Source organism: Callithrix jacchus, chromosome 10, assembly GCF_049354715.1.
Source record: "Callithrix jacchus isolate 240 chromosome 10, calJac240_pri, whole genome shotgun sequence".
In the NCBI taxonomy this organism is placed as follows: Eukaryota; Metazoa; Chordata; class Mammalia; order Primates; family Cebidae; genus Callithrix; species Callithrix jacchus.
Window position 1 is genome coordinate 65,915,130 of NC_133511.1, and position 16,874 is coordinate 65,932,003.

At 45.0% G+C, this 16,874-nt stretch overlaps 1 protein-coding gene across 1 annotated transcript in view; it reads right to left on the bottom strand.

The window, feature by feature from the left end:
• Positions 1–1,036: 1,036 nt before the first annotated feature.
• Positions 1,037–16,874, bottom strand: part of NEU3 (neuraminidase 3) — a 36,384-nt gene continuing 20,546 nt past the window's right edge. Inside the window, 1 exon segment of the mRNA XM_003734173.6 lies at positions 1,037–16,206. Coding sequence (XP_003734221.4) covers positions 15,127–16,206 — 1,080 coding nt within the window. The 3' untranslated portion in view covers positions 1,037–15,126.

Here is a 16,874-nt window from a genome sequence, read left to right on the forward strand (position 1 = left end):
ACCTGAAGTTGTTCCTGAGCCTTGGACAGAGCTGTGCAGTGCCTGTGGTTCCCTCCAACTACTCCTTACAGATACCTCAGATTTTAGTCTTTTGTCCTACTAGCCCCAGACAGTCTTATAGATAACATGTCCTAATTTCTGGAAACAAATTCAGACCTAATCTCTTTTGGTAAAAGAGACCAAAATGATGAGTTCTCAACTTTCTGCCTAGTCCAGGTGACCCTCTGAGGCTTGGGGACAAAGCTACTTGCCACTCACCACTTATCCACAACTGCCCAACCTATTATTTTCACTTATAGACATACTCATTCAACAAGTTCTGTGAGGCCCATATTCTGTGGCAGGCCCCAGACTGGGCACTCAGAACACAGAAAGGATCAAATGTGGTCCCTGTCCTTGAAGAACTCAGTCTAGAAAAGGAGCCATATATAGCAACAGAACATTCCACATAGAATGGGCAGTGCAACATTATAGGGGACAGAGTGGGAGGCCAGAAGTTGGGCCTACCCTGATCTGGGGTCATGGGAGGTTCCCCAGTGAATGGCACATTTAAGCTAGATCCTGGGAGGAAAAAGGAAGAATTCTGTCAAAGAGGGAGAAAGAGCATTTCAGACAAAGCAAGGTACACACAAAGGCATAAATGCTATGACTGTTCAGGAACACTGAACTGTATATGGAGGACTGCTGTGGGAGATAAAGTAGACAGATTGGGCCCTGGACACCAAGAAAAAGGCTTCATTCTCCTGGCAAAGGAGCCATTAAGTGGGAGAATGGACTGGATGGTGGCAGGGAGCTGGAGGAGCAGTTAGGAACTGCTTGAGCAGTCTTGACAAGATGTGACAGGCCCACAGCCCTCACCGCCTCTAGGCCCCCTCAGTGAGTCACCGTGGTTCCCTCAGACATAAAAGAGACACTTCATGGCCCCACTCCCACTGACAGACTCTGCCTCCCCAGCCCACTGGCCCTGCCCAAACATGAGAGCAGTGTATTAGTTTGTTTTCATGCTACTGATAAAGACATACCTGAGACTGGGCAATTTACAAAAGAAAGAGGTTTAATCAACTTACAGTTCCATGTGGCTGGGGAAGTCTCACAATCATGGTGGAATGCAAGGAGGAGCAAGTCACATCTTACATGGATAGCAGCAGGTAAAGAGAGAGCTTGTGAAGGGAAGCTCTGCCTTATAAAGCCATCAGACCTCGTGAGACTGATCTCACTATCATGAGAACAGCATGGGAAAGACCTATCCCTATGATTAAATTACCTCCCACCAGGTCCCTCCCACAACATGTAAAAATTTAAGATGAGATTTGGGTGGGAACACAGCCAAACCATATCATCCCGCCCCCTGGCCCCTCCCAAATCTCATGTCCTCACATTTCAAAACCAATCATGCTTTCCCAACAGTCCCCCAAAGTCTTAACTTATTAACACAGTCCAAAGTCTCATCTGAGACAAGGTAAGTCCCTTCCACCTATGAGCCTGTAAAATCAAAAGCAGGTTAGTTACTTCCTAGATACAGTGGTGGTACAGGCATTGGGTAAATATAGCCATTCCAAATGGGAGAAATTGGCCAAAACAAAAAGGTTACAGGTTCCATGAAAGTCCAAAATCCAGCAGGGCAGTCAAATCTTAAAGCTCCAAAATAATCTCCTTTGACTCCATGTCTCACATCCAGGTCACACTGATGCAAGAGTTGGGTTCCCATCATCTTGGGCAGTTCTGTCCCTGTGGCTTTGCAGTGTACAGCCTCCCTCCTGGCTGCTTTCACAAGCAGACATTGAGTGTCTACAGCTTTTCCAGGTGCACAGTACAAGCTGTCAGTGGATCTACAATTCTGGGGTCTGGAGGACAGTGGCCATCTTCTCACAGCTCCACTATGCAGTGCCCCAGTAGGGATTCTGTGTGGAGGCTCCAACCCCACATTTCCCTTTCGTACTGCCCTAGCAGAGGGTTTCCATGAGAGCCCCGCCCCTGCAGCAAATTCTGCCTGGACATCCAGGTGTTTTCATACAGCCTCTGAAACCTAGGCAGAGGTTCTCAAATTCCAATTCTTGACTTCTGTGCACTGGCAGGCTCAACAACACATGGGGCAGGGACTATCACATACACACTGTGCACACATTATGGGTTAATATGATTGCTGTAGGAAAAAACCAATAATCAGGGCAGCTCTCATGTTTTGAACACTGTGGAAGCTGCCAAGGCTTGATGTTTGCACCATCTGAAGTCATGGCCCGATCTCTACATTGGCCCCTTTCAGCCACAGCTGGAGCAGCCTGGGGACCCTGGGCCTGGCCCATGAAACCATTTTTTCCTTCTAGGCCTCTGGGCCTGTGATGTGAGGGGCTGCAATGCAAACCTCTGACATGCCCTGGAGACATTTTCCCCATTGTCTTGGGAATTAACACCCAGCTCCTCATTACTTATGCAAATTTCTAGAGCCAGCTTGAATTTCTCCTCAGAAAATGGGATTTTCTTTTTTATTGAATTGTCAGGCTGCAAATTTTCCCAACTTTTATGCTTCACTTCCCTTATAAAATTGAATGCCTTTAACAGTACCCAAGTCACTTCTTGAATGCTTTCCTGCTTAGAAATTTCTTCTGCCAGATATCCTAAATCACCTCTCTCAAGTTCAAAGTTCTGCAAATCTCTAGGGCAGGGGCAAAATGCCACCAGTCTCTTTGCTAAAACATAACAAGAGTCACCTTTACTCCAGTTCCCAACAAGTTCCTCATCTCCATCTGAGACCACCTTAGCTTGGATTTCATTGGCCATATCAATATCAGCATTTTTGTCAAAGTCATTCAACAAGCCTCTAGGGACTTCCAAACTTTTCCATATGTTCCTCTCTTCTTCTGAGCCCTCCAAATTGTTCCAACCTCTGCCTGCTACCAAGTTCGAAAATCACTTCCACATTTTGGGATATCTTTTCAGCAACACCCCACTCTACTGGTACCAATTTACTGTATTAGTCAGGGTTCTCTAGAGGGACAGAACTAATAGAATAGATAGATACACAAAGGGGAGTTTATTAAATATTAACTCACATGATTGCAAGTTCTCACAATAGGTCATCTGCAAGCTGGGGAGCAAAGAAAGCCAGTCTGAGACCCAAACTGAAGACCTTGGAATCTGATGTTTGAGGGCAGGAAGCATCCAGCATGGGAGAAAGATGTAGGCTGGGAGGCTAGGCAGTCTAGTCTTTTACATCTTTCTGCCTACTTTATAGCCTAGCTGCACTGGCAGCTGATTAGATGATCCCCACCCAAATTAAGGGTGGGTCTGCCCTTCGCAGACCACTGATTCAAATGTTAATCTCCTTTGGCAATACTCTCACAGACACACCCAGGATCAATACTCTGCATCTTTCAATCCAACCGAGTTGACTCAGTATTAACCATCACAACTAGGAAGAAGGCAGGAAGGAGAACAAGGTCACCTTATCTCCATCCCAAGCCCATTACACAGATGCATTCTAGATCCTCTCAGTAACCTAAGAGGTGAGAGTTGTTGTGCCCACTTTACTGAGGAAGAAAAGTAGGCTCAGAATTTAGTGGATTGTCCAAGTTCTCACTCAGCTAGTTTTAAAAGGCAGGGGTGGGTGGGGAAAGAAAAGAAGGAGGGAGGGAGGGGAGGGCTTTTAAAAAAGTGCTAAAACTTGAGTTAGGACAAAGACTTGTCACTTCTGCTCCAAGCTTTCTCTTTATTGTAAGCATAACCTTAATTTTTTTTCTCTCTTTGCTAAGGTTCTATTTAATAAATTACATTCTTCTAAATGTCATTTAAGTGTTTTCCTTCCTACCTCCCAGTCTTGTCACAGAAAATAGATTTTACTAATTTCTACCCCAAGACCAGAGGTCCCATTGTCCAATAAAGATGTCTCTTTTGAGAGTGGTCTAGCATGCTCTAGGCAGGGCAGGCATGTCCCAAAGGCATCCCCTTTGGGACATAATCCCAATGGGAGCTCAGCCTGGCTCACAGGCCCAGGTCAACCTCTCTCAGACAGTGCAAGGAGAGTTAGCCTTTCGCCAACATCCCCAAAAAAGTCAGGCATGGACTTCTCAGCTCAGTGTACTCAGGCAGCCATGATTAGCCCCACCTCAGATACCCTCAACTAGGATTTCCCAAGGTCTACCCTGTGCTAATTAGAAAAGATGCACCTTCGGACAGTTGCAGCCTTATGATTCCAAGGGTTGGGAGCTCCACTCTTGGCTGGATTTCAGGCCTCATTTGCCTCTTGGCTAGGTACGTCTGTATTGGGCACCAACAATAGCAGCCCTGCTTAAACACATCCACCTATCTGAGCCCCTGAATCTGGAACCCATCTGTCCCTAGCTGGTGGGATCAGCCTCAACTCCTTAGCAAGTATAGTGTGTCTGCAGCCCCATCAAGCTCAGGGAAGTCTGATAAGGATTTTCCCCAACTCTGGGCTTAGGACAAGTCCTGTGCCCTCCCATTTGGAATACCTGAAGCACTGGGATACTCACTGGCCTTGTAAGCAAATATGGAGACTATCCTCCCAAGAGCTGTAAGGAAATTGCAGTGGCAGCCCTTATAAAAACCAGGCTAAGAGGCTCAGAGTTGAAGTCATCAGCCCCCTCCAAGTGAGCATCTTCATATGAGGGGTGGAGATTCTTGGCTCTGGCCTCAAGATTCATCTTTTCTGTTAGGTCTCCCCTCACTGATTTCTACTGTCACCACCATGCTGGCCTTTGGGAGCCCCACTCGCCACTTTCAGGGCTCTAGGTTGGAGGTGCTCACTCAACTACTCCTTACAGCCATTGACCCAGCAGATGCCAGGCTAGAGTGTTTAGACCAGACTTTAGGAAAGGTTTCTGAGTAGCAACAAAGAACATGTTATGAACCTGGATGACTGGAACGGCAAAGTAGATCTTCCTCAGCTCCAGGGTGGGATTCTCTTAATGGCACCTTCCTAAATCCAGGGCTCACTTTAACTAGGGCTGCTGAGGATCAAGTGGGTCAAGAAAGGCAAGAGTGTCCACCTACCCAGGATCTACCTTTGAGTTTCCAATTTTGGAGGATCTCTGCCCTCCAAGTGATTAAAAATAGAATGGCCATTAATTCATTCAACAAATACTTGAGCCCCGATATGCTAGGGGATGGTGCTAAGCTAGAGGATGGAATAATATGGTAAACAAACAGACTTGGCGCCCTCTCCTCAAAGCTCATATCTGCCCATTGGACTTGGCCTTAACCCAAAATGCATGGCCTATAACCATAACTTCAAAACAGAAACCCGAGCTTCCAAACCAGGCACATAGAGTAGCAGGAAAGGCACTGCAGCTTCTTGATGATTTTCCAAGGTCTTGACCCCAAAGAAACCTGAATCTGGGGCCACTTAGGGGAGGGAGCTAAGGAGAGAGGTGTCAAGAAACACTTGACTTTGGCCACAGTGTGGCCACCAAAGGCAAAACATGAGAGTCTAGATCAGACATAGGGTCAGGTTATTGTCTGGATGATGAGTACAATGTAGCCCCACACCCTTGAATCTCGTATTTGACCCACAAACCCATGGAGTTCAGCAATCTCTAGTTTGGCAAATGTCTAGATATAGCTCCTACTCTGTGCTCTGACCCTTGTTCTCCCTTTTGCAAGGAAAAAAAGCCCCTTTCACACAGCTTGAGTCCTTGGCTGAACCCAGAGTCTTGCAAATCTGCTGTATGGGTGGTGAAGCATCCTGTGCCCACTTGTCCAGGTCTGTGCCCATGCTATGATGTTACCTTGATTGGAAAGAATATCAGTAGGAATCCCAGGTAATGACTATGTCATGAGAAAGCTAAATTTCTGACCCAGGAAGGATACAGCTGACTGGCAGCTAGGGACACAAGTTGGACACCTGTTTGGGAAGTGAAGCTTGATTCCACAGAACAGTAGTAGTAACAGTCTCTATTCCTCCTACCTCATGGGGCTGGCAAGAATGTGAGTAGGAGGTAGTTAAGGCAACAGATGGAGAAGTAAGTACCATAACATAATTCTACGTGAAGAGTGGTCTGTGCACTTGCAGCATCGGTATTACTTGGGAACTTGTCAGAAATGCAAATTTTTAGGTCCCATCCCAGATTTACTGAATTAAATTCTTGTGGAAGGGGAGGCTTGAGGGTCGGTGGGGCCAGGATCTTTTTTAATAAAATCCTCCCCAGGTGATTCATATGCACACATAAATTTAAAGGTACTGCATACATATCTTAGCTCAGGCTACTATAACAAAATCTCCTTAGACGAGGCAATTTTTTTTTTTTAGACAAAGTTTCACTCTTGTTGCCCAGATTGGAGTGCAATGGTGCAATCTTGGCTCACTGCAGCCTCAGCCTCCCTGGTTTTAAGAGATCTCCTGTGTCATCCTCCTGAGTAGCTGGGATTACAGGTGGAAGCCACAATGCCCAGCTACTTTTTGTATTTTTAGTAGAGATGGGGGTTTCATCATGTTGGCCAGGCTGGTCTCGAACTCCTGACCTCAGGTGATCCACCCCCTCGCCGTCAGCCTCCTAAAGTGCTGGGGCTCACCTCCTAAGGTGTGGTGAACCACCACACCTGGCCAGACTAGGCAACAGAAGCTTATTGCTCAACAGATACTTTTTTAACAACAGACACTTATTGCTCAACAGTTCTGGAGGCTGATAAGTATAAGATCAAGCTACCAGATTTGGTGTCTGGTGAGGGCTTACTCTCTGCCTCACAGACAGCATCTTGTTGCTGCATTCTCCACATGAATGAAGGGGAAAGGGGCTAGCAAGCCCCCTCAGGTTTTTTATAAGGTCACCAATGCCATTGATGAGGACTCTGCCCTGACCTCATCACCTCCCAAAGACCCTACCTCTTAAGACCATCATCTTGGGTGTTAGGTTTCAACATATGGATTTGCAGAGGACACATACATTCAGACCATCACATATACATTGTGCACACATTCTGGGCTAATATGATTACTGTAGGAAAAAATAATAATCAGGGCAGTTCTCATGTTTTGAACATCTTCGGTGTACGAAAGGTTTAAACTTTTATCTAAAAAACTTTTATTGTTTTTAGATAACAGTTTAAACCTTTTTAGATAAAAGGTATTTTTATTATTCTTGTTTTTTTTGTTTTTTTATTTTTTGGTTTTTTTTTTGAGGCAGGGTCTCACTCTGTTGCCCAGGCTGGAGTGCAATGGCATGATCATGGCTCACTGCAGCCTCAACCACCTGGGTTCAGGTGGTCCTCCCACCTCAGCCTCTCGAGTAACTGGGACTACCGGTACATGCCCCTACACTTGGCTAATTTTTGTATTTTCTTTTTTCCTTGTAGAGACAGGGTCTCACCATGTTGCCCAGGCTGGTCTTGAACTTCTCACCCACCATGGCCTCCCAAAGTGTTGGGATTACAGGCGTGAGCCACCATGTTCAGCCTATTATTGTTTTTACAGATGAAAAACCTATAAAGAGATTTTCCGAAGTGACTTAACCTTTTCAAGGCTCTGTTTTCTGATTCACAGGTTGGGGACAAGGCCTTGCTCCTTTGATTGTTGTAAGGATTAGGGATAATGTGTGACGGACCATCCACACTGCAATGATGGACTGAGACCTACTCACTGGGTACAACTTTAGAGACTGGCCCATAGTGGGGAAATGCAGAGACAGGGTTACTGGCTGTAGTCCCAAACAGAATCTATCTCCAACTTGTGACTCAGAGATCTGCCTAGTGCCTGCTGGCCCTGGTCTTCTCACTTGGCACTAAGTCAGCTTCTGCTATCAAGTTCTGTTTACCTCTTAAGAGGATCCAGGTTCTCATTTCTGATTCTATTCCTAGTTGATGACAACAGTAACTATGTTTAGGATGACTCTGAGTCTTGAAAGCCATCTGATCTGAAGGTTGAGGGCACTGGAAAACAATCTCCAGCTAGGTCTGGGGCTTCCAAGCAGAGAAACAAATGCATTTCTCTTAGATAAAATAGAACAGGAAGACTTTTGGTTTGAGAGGTGACTCAAGTGCACTGTAAGACACACTTTTACAGCTGCCTCATCAGCTGCCTCTTACCAGCTGCTGAATGCCCACCATGTTCCAAGGACTTAAGAGGCACTATCTCTGCCTATCAACCTGTAGGGTAAGCATTGCTCCCACCCCAGTTCTGCCTCTTCTTTGCTGTACGATAAAAACAGAGGTTTCTGTTACACTCACTCATTGTGTGACATTGGAACATATTGTGTAACCTTGCTGAATCTCAACTGTCCTAGCTCTAAAACAGACTTGCTGAATTAAGTGAGAGAATGTATGTATAACCCAAAGTACACAGTAGGCACTTTACAAATGTTATTCCTCTTCTTCCTATAATGTAATATGCCTGGCCTTATGGAGGGCTGAGACCACTCAGACCAAGTCCCTTCCCAACTACTTGGGGCTGAGATTTCCCTCTTCCACACCCAGGCTGGGTGGTTCCTCATAGCAGGGGAGCAGAAGGTCTGGGGCACAATCAGAAGGTCGGTGAAAATCATTGGACCTTTCTGCAGGTTGCTAAGGGTGTGACTGAGGCAAGGCATGATGGCTGTCCACCTTGGAGTGCTCTCCTCAGTGGGCCCCACTTTCCTCCCCTCTTCTGCATCACTCTCATTATCAGCATCCAACTGTCAAACCTTGCCAGGGCTGAAGGATAATGGAGATCAAAGGGAAGATAATGGCAATTTATCTTCTCCTCTTGACACAACACTTCACTGTTTGCTAAACCCTTTTGAGGATTCACTAGCATATCAGATCCACACCACCCTCTGGGGTGAGGGGGCTTGGCAAGGGTTATGCTCATGACAGAGCTGAATCAGCTGGTTCCTAAGGGGGGCAGTGGCCTGCACAAAGTCATCCATCAGGTTACTGACAAGCTCTAGGGCAAGGCCTTGAACTCCTGGCTCCTCCTAGGCCAGTCCTCTCTCTGTTCCAGCCCAGTGTCTCTCCTGGTAATATACTATTAGGTAATACTGTTCACCAAACTTTAGTAGACTGTATTTAAAGTAATTTATTGGACAATCTTCATGCAAGATCATCAACAGGTTAACAAAACTATTAAAGCTCATAGTGATTGGAACCTGCAAACATGCCATTAGAACTTAGCAAAGTTGATGAACCTGTGAATGTGTTGCCTATGACTTAAGATGTGTATGCTGTCTGCATGGCTCTTGCTTCAATTCCAAGAGCAAACTCTCACTTTGGGAAGTCCTGTGCTATCACAATGCTCATTTTACTTTTGATCAACTTTATATCCTTGTTCCAGAGCTTAAAGAATTCGTCACTCCAGACAGATCAATCATGGGAAAAGAAGGTGGAAATGCTCTATGGTTCATGGCTGACTGGAACAAAATGAGCAACTTCCATACAAGCACAAAGTTGTTAAAGCTGCCTTCTCTCTGATATATTACACTGTGTGCAAGATGAGTGGCAATCCAATGCAACAAATCACCAAAAGGTTTAATGCTCTACTACCTGCCATCAGATCTGGAGGTGACTCTGTCAGTTGATCTGTGCTTGACTTTAAAGAGGTTGCCTCATGGTTAGCATGCAAAGGCTTTGACATCAAAATCACATACTTTCTTTTTAAACTTGATGCTGACCCAAGCCTAGGGATGACCCCATGTGCCTTTAAAAGCCAATTTAAACTCATTGCCACATTTTCTGAAATTACACCATATGTGACAATGCATAGGTTCATTGAGGAAGGTTTCAACCATGCAGCTTTGTTGCCTGGCGTATGTCATGACATCATGAGGTTCCTGAGGGTCAAAAGACACCTGATTGAGGAACATGATGAGGAACTATTTCTTTTCCTCAAAGCATTTAGGCTACGAGAACGTGAGGAACTACCACGTGCTAAGTTCCCAAACCTCTGCAAGGCTGTAAATGCATGCATACAGAAACTGGACATGTCATTCAGGGACTATCAATCAACCAAGGAATCTGTCCAAACTGCCAGATGATGATATTGATAAAGCAGTCTCAATGCCACCCCTCAAAAAGGCACTTATAAGCAAAGAGGATGAAGATGGATTACAAGCTGCACATGCTGTAACCAGAGAGGAGATCAAGGTAGCTATAATACCCAAGCCAGGCAATGAGCAAGTGGGGATTCTATCAAGGCTTCTTGAGGTGATAGAGGCAAGAGATTGCATGCAAACTTAGAAAAAAAAAGAGGTTAATTCCTCATGGTTTGTATTCAGTTCCAGGTAGTGACTGACAGGTTGAGGTACCAATTAATCAAATTTTCTGAGGAAGGGTACTTAAATTCTTTTGGTTGCAAGCTATATATATCTAATTCAAACTAGCTTAAGAAATAAAGGCTGGTAGGTCACAACAGTGAAGGACCCTACTGGCTATCATTAGGATTCTCGCCGCCTCTCAACCCTTATCAGTTTCTGCCTGGCTCCATTCTTTCAGGTTTCTACTGACAGAGGCATTCTCCACCAGCCAAGGATGTTTTTCTGTGATTCAGGTTTCCAAAAGTGCTGGGATTGCAGGTATGAACCACCATGCTCAGTCTGAAAGCTTTCCAAGAGTGAATCTAAGAGAGCAGACCGATTTACTGACACAGCTTAAGGAGTTATGCTGAAACATTTGGTCAAATTCAGTAGTGCCTTAAACATCTCAATGGAACAAAATCAAATAAAAATCAGCAGTTAAGTTAAAGCTATCATTCCACTTGATTTGGGTATTAATAAATATCTGTGGCCTCTTTAGCTACAAATTGAGAATAATCTCAAGGTGTTTTGAAAAAAGGATAAGATATGCAGTGGCAAGCACCAGCATTGGTGTCAGTGGTGACTCTGTGCCTCTGGCTGCTCCTCTTAAAAGCTAGTGTATGACATTGTGCTCCGTAACCAGGCATGGAAATCCCTGCTCTGCTTCCCTTAATAGGTAATTATGTTCAAATAACAACGTGTAAAAGTGCAAAGGATTATCATTAGTAAAGTTTTCTGAAAGTAAAAGTTCTTATGAAAACCAAGAAACTGCCTCAAATTCATTTTTTAAAAGAAGCTGGGCACAAACTAGATATTAGTATAATAATCATCATACAGTTTAAGAAAAAAAAACAGTCACCAGAATTAAGCTCTTTATTTCTCTTTCTTGTTTCAAAGAATGATGGTAGTTTTTATGGTATAGAGTATTTCTGGCACTCAGCATCACAAAGCCAAGACCCAATGAGAACACACTGAGCTTCAGCATCTCCTATGGAGGCCTGGAAAAGTATTATTATAGAAAATCCAACTGGGGACAGAGGGAAAATGCCAGTGAAGTGAGAACCCCAAATCAAGGCTTGGCTTGATTAGGCTGCTCACTCTTCTCCAACAGGCCATAAATTTTCCCCACTGCACCTTTTAGGCTGTGATCTTTGGGAAAGCCAGGGACAACCAAGCTCAAGCCAGAGAGAGGCCCATTCCCAGGAAGTAGTGTGACTGACCTGGAAGCAAGTCAGAACAGAGAATACACAGTGAGGGTAAGTGTTCAGCAGGTTCCAAATGCCACATAATCTACAAAGGGATGCAACATTCCCCTCCCTACAGTGGAACTCCCCCTGGCCTTCTCAACTAGCTTCAAAGGCCAAGGATCGTTGGCTCATTCATTCATTCAGCATATCTTTACTGCTGGCTACTCTGTTTCAGGCCCTATTCTGGGTGCAAAGGACAAAGAGAGGAATCAGACATAGTCCTTACCTCCAGGGAATTCAGAATGTGATAGAAAAAATTAAATATTTTTAGATAAGCCATTGTGATTCAAGGTAAAAAGGACACAGTGAGGAGTCACTCAAGGAGCTCACAGCCAAGCAGAGGCATAGAGGGCACAACATAGACAATAACACATGGCAGCCTATGGTAAGGACCAAAGGGAGGCCCTGACTGGATTCTGGCACCACAGAGATGGATGCATGGCCTACCAGAGAGGCAGATTGTGACCTCCTGGAGAAGAATGAGAAGCCCAATCTGGAGAAAATGAGATATCAATTCCTACTGCCCTGGGGAGGAGGCTGTGCAGCCTCAGGTTGACCTTCGTGGATCCTCTGGGCTACCCAACAGGCAGAGTGAAAAGCCTCTTATCCATGGCTGAAGCTGCTTCATGTCCTGTGGATATCTGAGGGGAGACTGGTGACCAGGGGAAACAAGTCCAAATTAAGTACCCAGACAACAGCCTGAGGTGAACAGTAAGAACATGAACACAGCCACTAGGCTGTGTCGGCAGAAGGCCCCTACCCATGCTTCCTGCACTCTCAGTGTTAGGCCACGTGTGCTAGATGGATCCATTCTAGAGTCCAAGTGACAGGATGGGAGCTCCTGAGGGCCAAGGACCACAGCCTATGTAGGTAGTCCTCTCTACATGCCTATAGATTACAGGCCTCCCATCCGCTTTCCTCTTTTCTTAAAAGCTGTTACCACCTGCCCTATCTTTCCCACTCTACCAATCTGAGGGTGGCTGAAATGGGTTAGGGTACCAGTATCATGGAATAGGTCCCAGGACCCTGAAGGTCTTGGGTAATTGGCACAGAGTTGGAGTGTCTATAGCTGTCTTTGTTGGTCATCTGGAATGTGGACAAATTAAGCCAGCTAAAAGTTGCAGTGTTGAATGAGAACCTTTTCCACAAGCTAAGTGCTAGCCTGTGCAGGTCTCTCTTCCTTCCCACAGATTTCAGGGAACAGCTCCAGCCTGTTGTCATTTCTTCTTCACAGCAGCTGCCACCTACACCATCTCTCTAGCCTAGGCCTCATGTCTGTGACACTTCTCTCTTCCTCAGGTGTCAGGATTCTTCTGATCTGTTCTTTTTCTTCACAGCTGCCATGACCTCTGTTCCTCTCTCAGGTCCTTATTCTGGACTTCCCCTGTTCCCAACCCCCTTTTCTTACTATTCTTGAAATAGCTCAGAGGCCTGCCCCAGTTAAAGAGTTTTGATGCTAGTCATTAAAGGGAAAAAACATGAGGCGGGGGAAGAAGTTAAGAGAAGGGCAATTTAGAAATAGACCTCTTATGAGTGCTGGTATTAGACATCTCTGGGTCACACTGCACAGGATGAAGGTCCCTGCCGTAACTCCCTTCTTGAGTAGTCCTAAAGAAGTCAATATTCTCATTCTTTTCATCCTTTAGCGCTGGTCATAGGACTTGGCCATCCTCCCTATTCCTATCCAGTATAGTGTTCAGGAAAGCTTTGCTGAATAAGGAGTTTCTACCACTCAGGAGGAAGCTACCCTTTTAATCCTTTCCCTTTCCCCAATTCCTCCACTTGCCAACTTTAAGAGGTTTTCCCTGACAGTGGGCCTCATATAAGGAAGTAGAGGAAAGTATCTGTGCATTATTTCACCCAACAGCTGGAAGGGCCTACATGTCAGGCTAAATGTAAATATCCTTTAATAGGCAATGGGGAACCACACATGATTTTGAGCCAAGGAATGGCAGTAGAAAGTATCTTGTATTAGGCACTCAAGAAATATTTAGATAAATGTATACATGAGTGAATAAATGTGTACTGGGAAGATTACTTTGGCAAATGTAGGAGAGGCAAAGGGAATTTTTAAGTCACTCTAAGCCATGACTTAAGCAATTGGCTAAAGTAGGTAAAGTTAATCTCCACTTTTATCCTGCAGGACTTTCTCTACCCAACTAGTGTAACTATAACCCCTAGCCTCCGCGGCTATTATTTCATGACTAAGACTTGTTCTCCATGGTCATTATACAACACTAAATATATTTAGTTGATACCAATTTAAGCATTAGCCTCCTAAAATAGGGACAAAAAATAAATCTCTCATGACAGAATTTCTGTCACAATAACGGGCTATGGGGGAAACAATCTAAGATAGGCACAACCAATGTGGCATCTGAGAGACTCAGCATGGACTAAGTTCAGCACGAAACCATTAGACAAAAAGCCATCCCTACTTCACAAGTAGTGATTTCCATGGGTCTACACAAACAGGCCTAATTCTGAGGTTTGTGGTTCAGAGATCTTACTAATGGTGAAGATCTTCTTGTAGGTAGCGTAGCAGCTGGGGCCAGTATCCTGAGATACAATATCCTGAGAAAAACAAACAAGGGAAATCCAGAAGCCGGAACAAGCCTTGGACAGACGATTCCAGGCGCACGGAAGACGCAACTAAGAAAATTACATCAGCAGCTACCATCACTCCAAGGTATAGCCCAAAATCTACAAACCCTCCCAACAGCTATATTTATTTTCTTGAAATTTCTCCCTCTTCTAGCCCCATAAACTGGTAAACTCCTTGAGGGCAGAGACTGTGGGAAATTCTGTCCATTGTTTTAAAGTTCTAATCCATGTCCTTTCCCATCAGGAACCATCCTAATAAGGGAGGCCCTGACGGAATTCTGAACTTCAGCCCATCCTTCATCAAGGTAATACCACCAGAAGCAATATGCACTATTATCCAGTATTACTGGCATTGAACTTCTAATTGTTCTCCCTAGCAAATGATACTTTCTGGATGAGGAAGAGAAGGTAAGCAGAACTACAAAGCTGTAGTTTTTCATGAGGTAGGAGATTTCATGATTCTTCTGTTTTGCTGAATTCCTCTAGGACAGAGAGCCTACAGAGCTCTGAGCATGATTAGAAGGGTGTGGATATTTTTGTTATTAAAAATGGAACAAATCATACAGATCTGATTTTCCTTCCTGCCATGACACCTGCTTATAACCTCACACTTGGATGAGGGGTAAGTCATGTGAAAAGATAAGTCCTCTGATTTCCATTTTGGCATCAGAGTCCTTTATGCAACCAGGACTTACTGATCACAAAGCATGTAGGCATTCTGCTTCTCCTAGGGATGGGAAGATGAGAAATCTTAGAACCAATATTCTCATTTTACAGATGGGAACCTGAGGCCCAGAGAATTCAGGTGACATGTCCAGGGTCCAAAAGCAAGCCAGTGGCAGAGCCAGGACCACATTCTTGTCTTCCAACTCCTCGTTCAGTGCTCTTTCCACTGCAGTAGCTAAGGCAAAACTTTCATTTTGCTCTTTAGACGGGGAGAAGAGAAAAAAGGTAGGGAACAGAATATTAAGTTTTTTGATTCTCTGTAGACTTCAGTAGCTTCTGTTAACCTGGCTGTAACTACCATTTCTAACTATGGAAATTGGGTCCTAAGCCAATTAATTGCTCTTGAATTGGCTCAGGTTCCTACCAGCGCTGGTGCAGTCCCCCTGCAGGTGGCTCAGGATCTCCCGGTGTGTAAACAGGCGGAAGGCAATCTGCTCACACTCTCGCCTGGTCCCACATTCAAATAAACACCCAAACAAGCCCTCCTCCTCCAGAGCAGCCAGATCAGAGTAGCCACAGGGCCCACGGTGCAAGATCCAGGGGCGAGACCAGCAGGCAGCCTCCAAGGGGGTCTGGTTGAGGTAAATACCTAGGTCAACCCTCCGTTTCCTGTTTGTTGGGTGTGAGTACAAGAGCCATGATTCTGATGGTGTTCCAGCTTCCTCCTCCAGCCTCAGTGAACTGCCTGGAGAGCTCTGCTGAATGGTGGATGCATCTTTGCTACTAGAGTCCTGGCACCTATGCAGGATCTCCAGGGGCCGGAAACTTACTACACTGCCTTGGCAACCATGCGGGGGCTCACAGAGCTGTCGACTCAGGGCCAGTCTCTGAAAGCCTTCACCATGGTCAGTGCTGAGAGCCTCTGCCCGGCACCTGTTTGGTGTCCGAGCACTGCAATATAGCACAGGGTGGCCAGCCCTCCCAGTCACCTCTGCCACTTCGCATTCTACTGTAACCATGGGCCTAATGAGTCTACCGTGGTGCCATGTGACCCCTAGGTCATCACTGTAGATCATCAGAGAATGAGGCCTGGTTTTACATGGTAACCGGAAACAAAAGAACCAGGAAGGGATATAGTAGGTATATGCAGGAATGACCAGTCTCCCTGATTGCAGCTGGATGCCATGACCTGGGCCCACAGCAAATGTAGCCCAGTGCTTCAGCTCTGGGCCAATGACCTCTTCAGTCAAGTCCCTCACCTCACTCCACGAACATCCAGCATCCTGACTACAGATGAAGCAAAGACGGGCAGCATTCCTGCCTGACACAATCTGTTGACGCTCCGTGACATGGCCCCGCACACAGATGAAGAACAGGAACACACAACCACTCTTCCGCTCCCATACAGGACAGGGGTTCATGGTCCGATGCCCAGGTAGTGTGGCTTCCATCAGTGGCTTCAAGGGCCCCCACTATACGAGGAAAAGAGAGAGAGAGAATAGGAGTGAGATACTAATAGGAAAACATGAAGCTCATTAAAAGTACTAGTATTTTTCATAAATAAGAAATAAATGATATTCAAGTCTATAAAATCATGAAGGCCTAACTACTCACTAAATTCTCAAATATTACAGGATGACTTAAAAAGCTGGAAAGAGACAATGCTAAATATTGTACAAGCTGGAACAAGACAGACAAGCATCCTCTGTCTGGAATGCTCTTCCTCACTTCATCTAGATTTCCAAATCATCCTCCATACCCAACTTAAAAGTCACTTCCTTTATAAAGCCTTCCATGAAACTCACTCTCCTCTTGTAATATATTTATTGCATAACATTGTAACTTTTTGTGACTGTCTTCCTTTCCTAGAACTATGAGCGTTTTGAGAGTTTACACTATTAGTTACTAATACTGACTCTCTAGCACCTGGTACATAGTAGGAGCTAAATATTTTTTAAGGAAAGATAAAAAATAAAGGAAAGGAAAGAAAGAAGAAAAGGAAGAAAAGCAAGGCAGACAAATAGGGAAATTTTAGGCAAATAAGGAGAAATTTAGGAAAAATTGTTTTTTTCCTTCCTGTACTACACTGGGAAGACAATTTATAAGTTGTTGAAAGCTCAAGCATAGAGTCAGAGACATC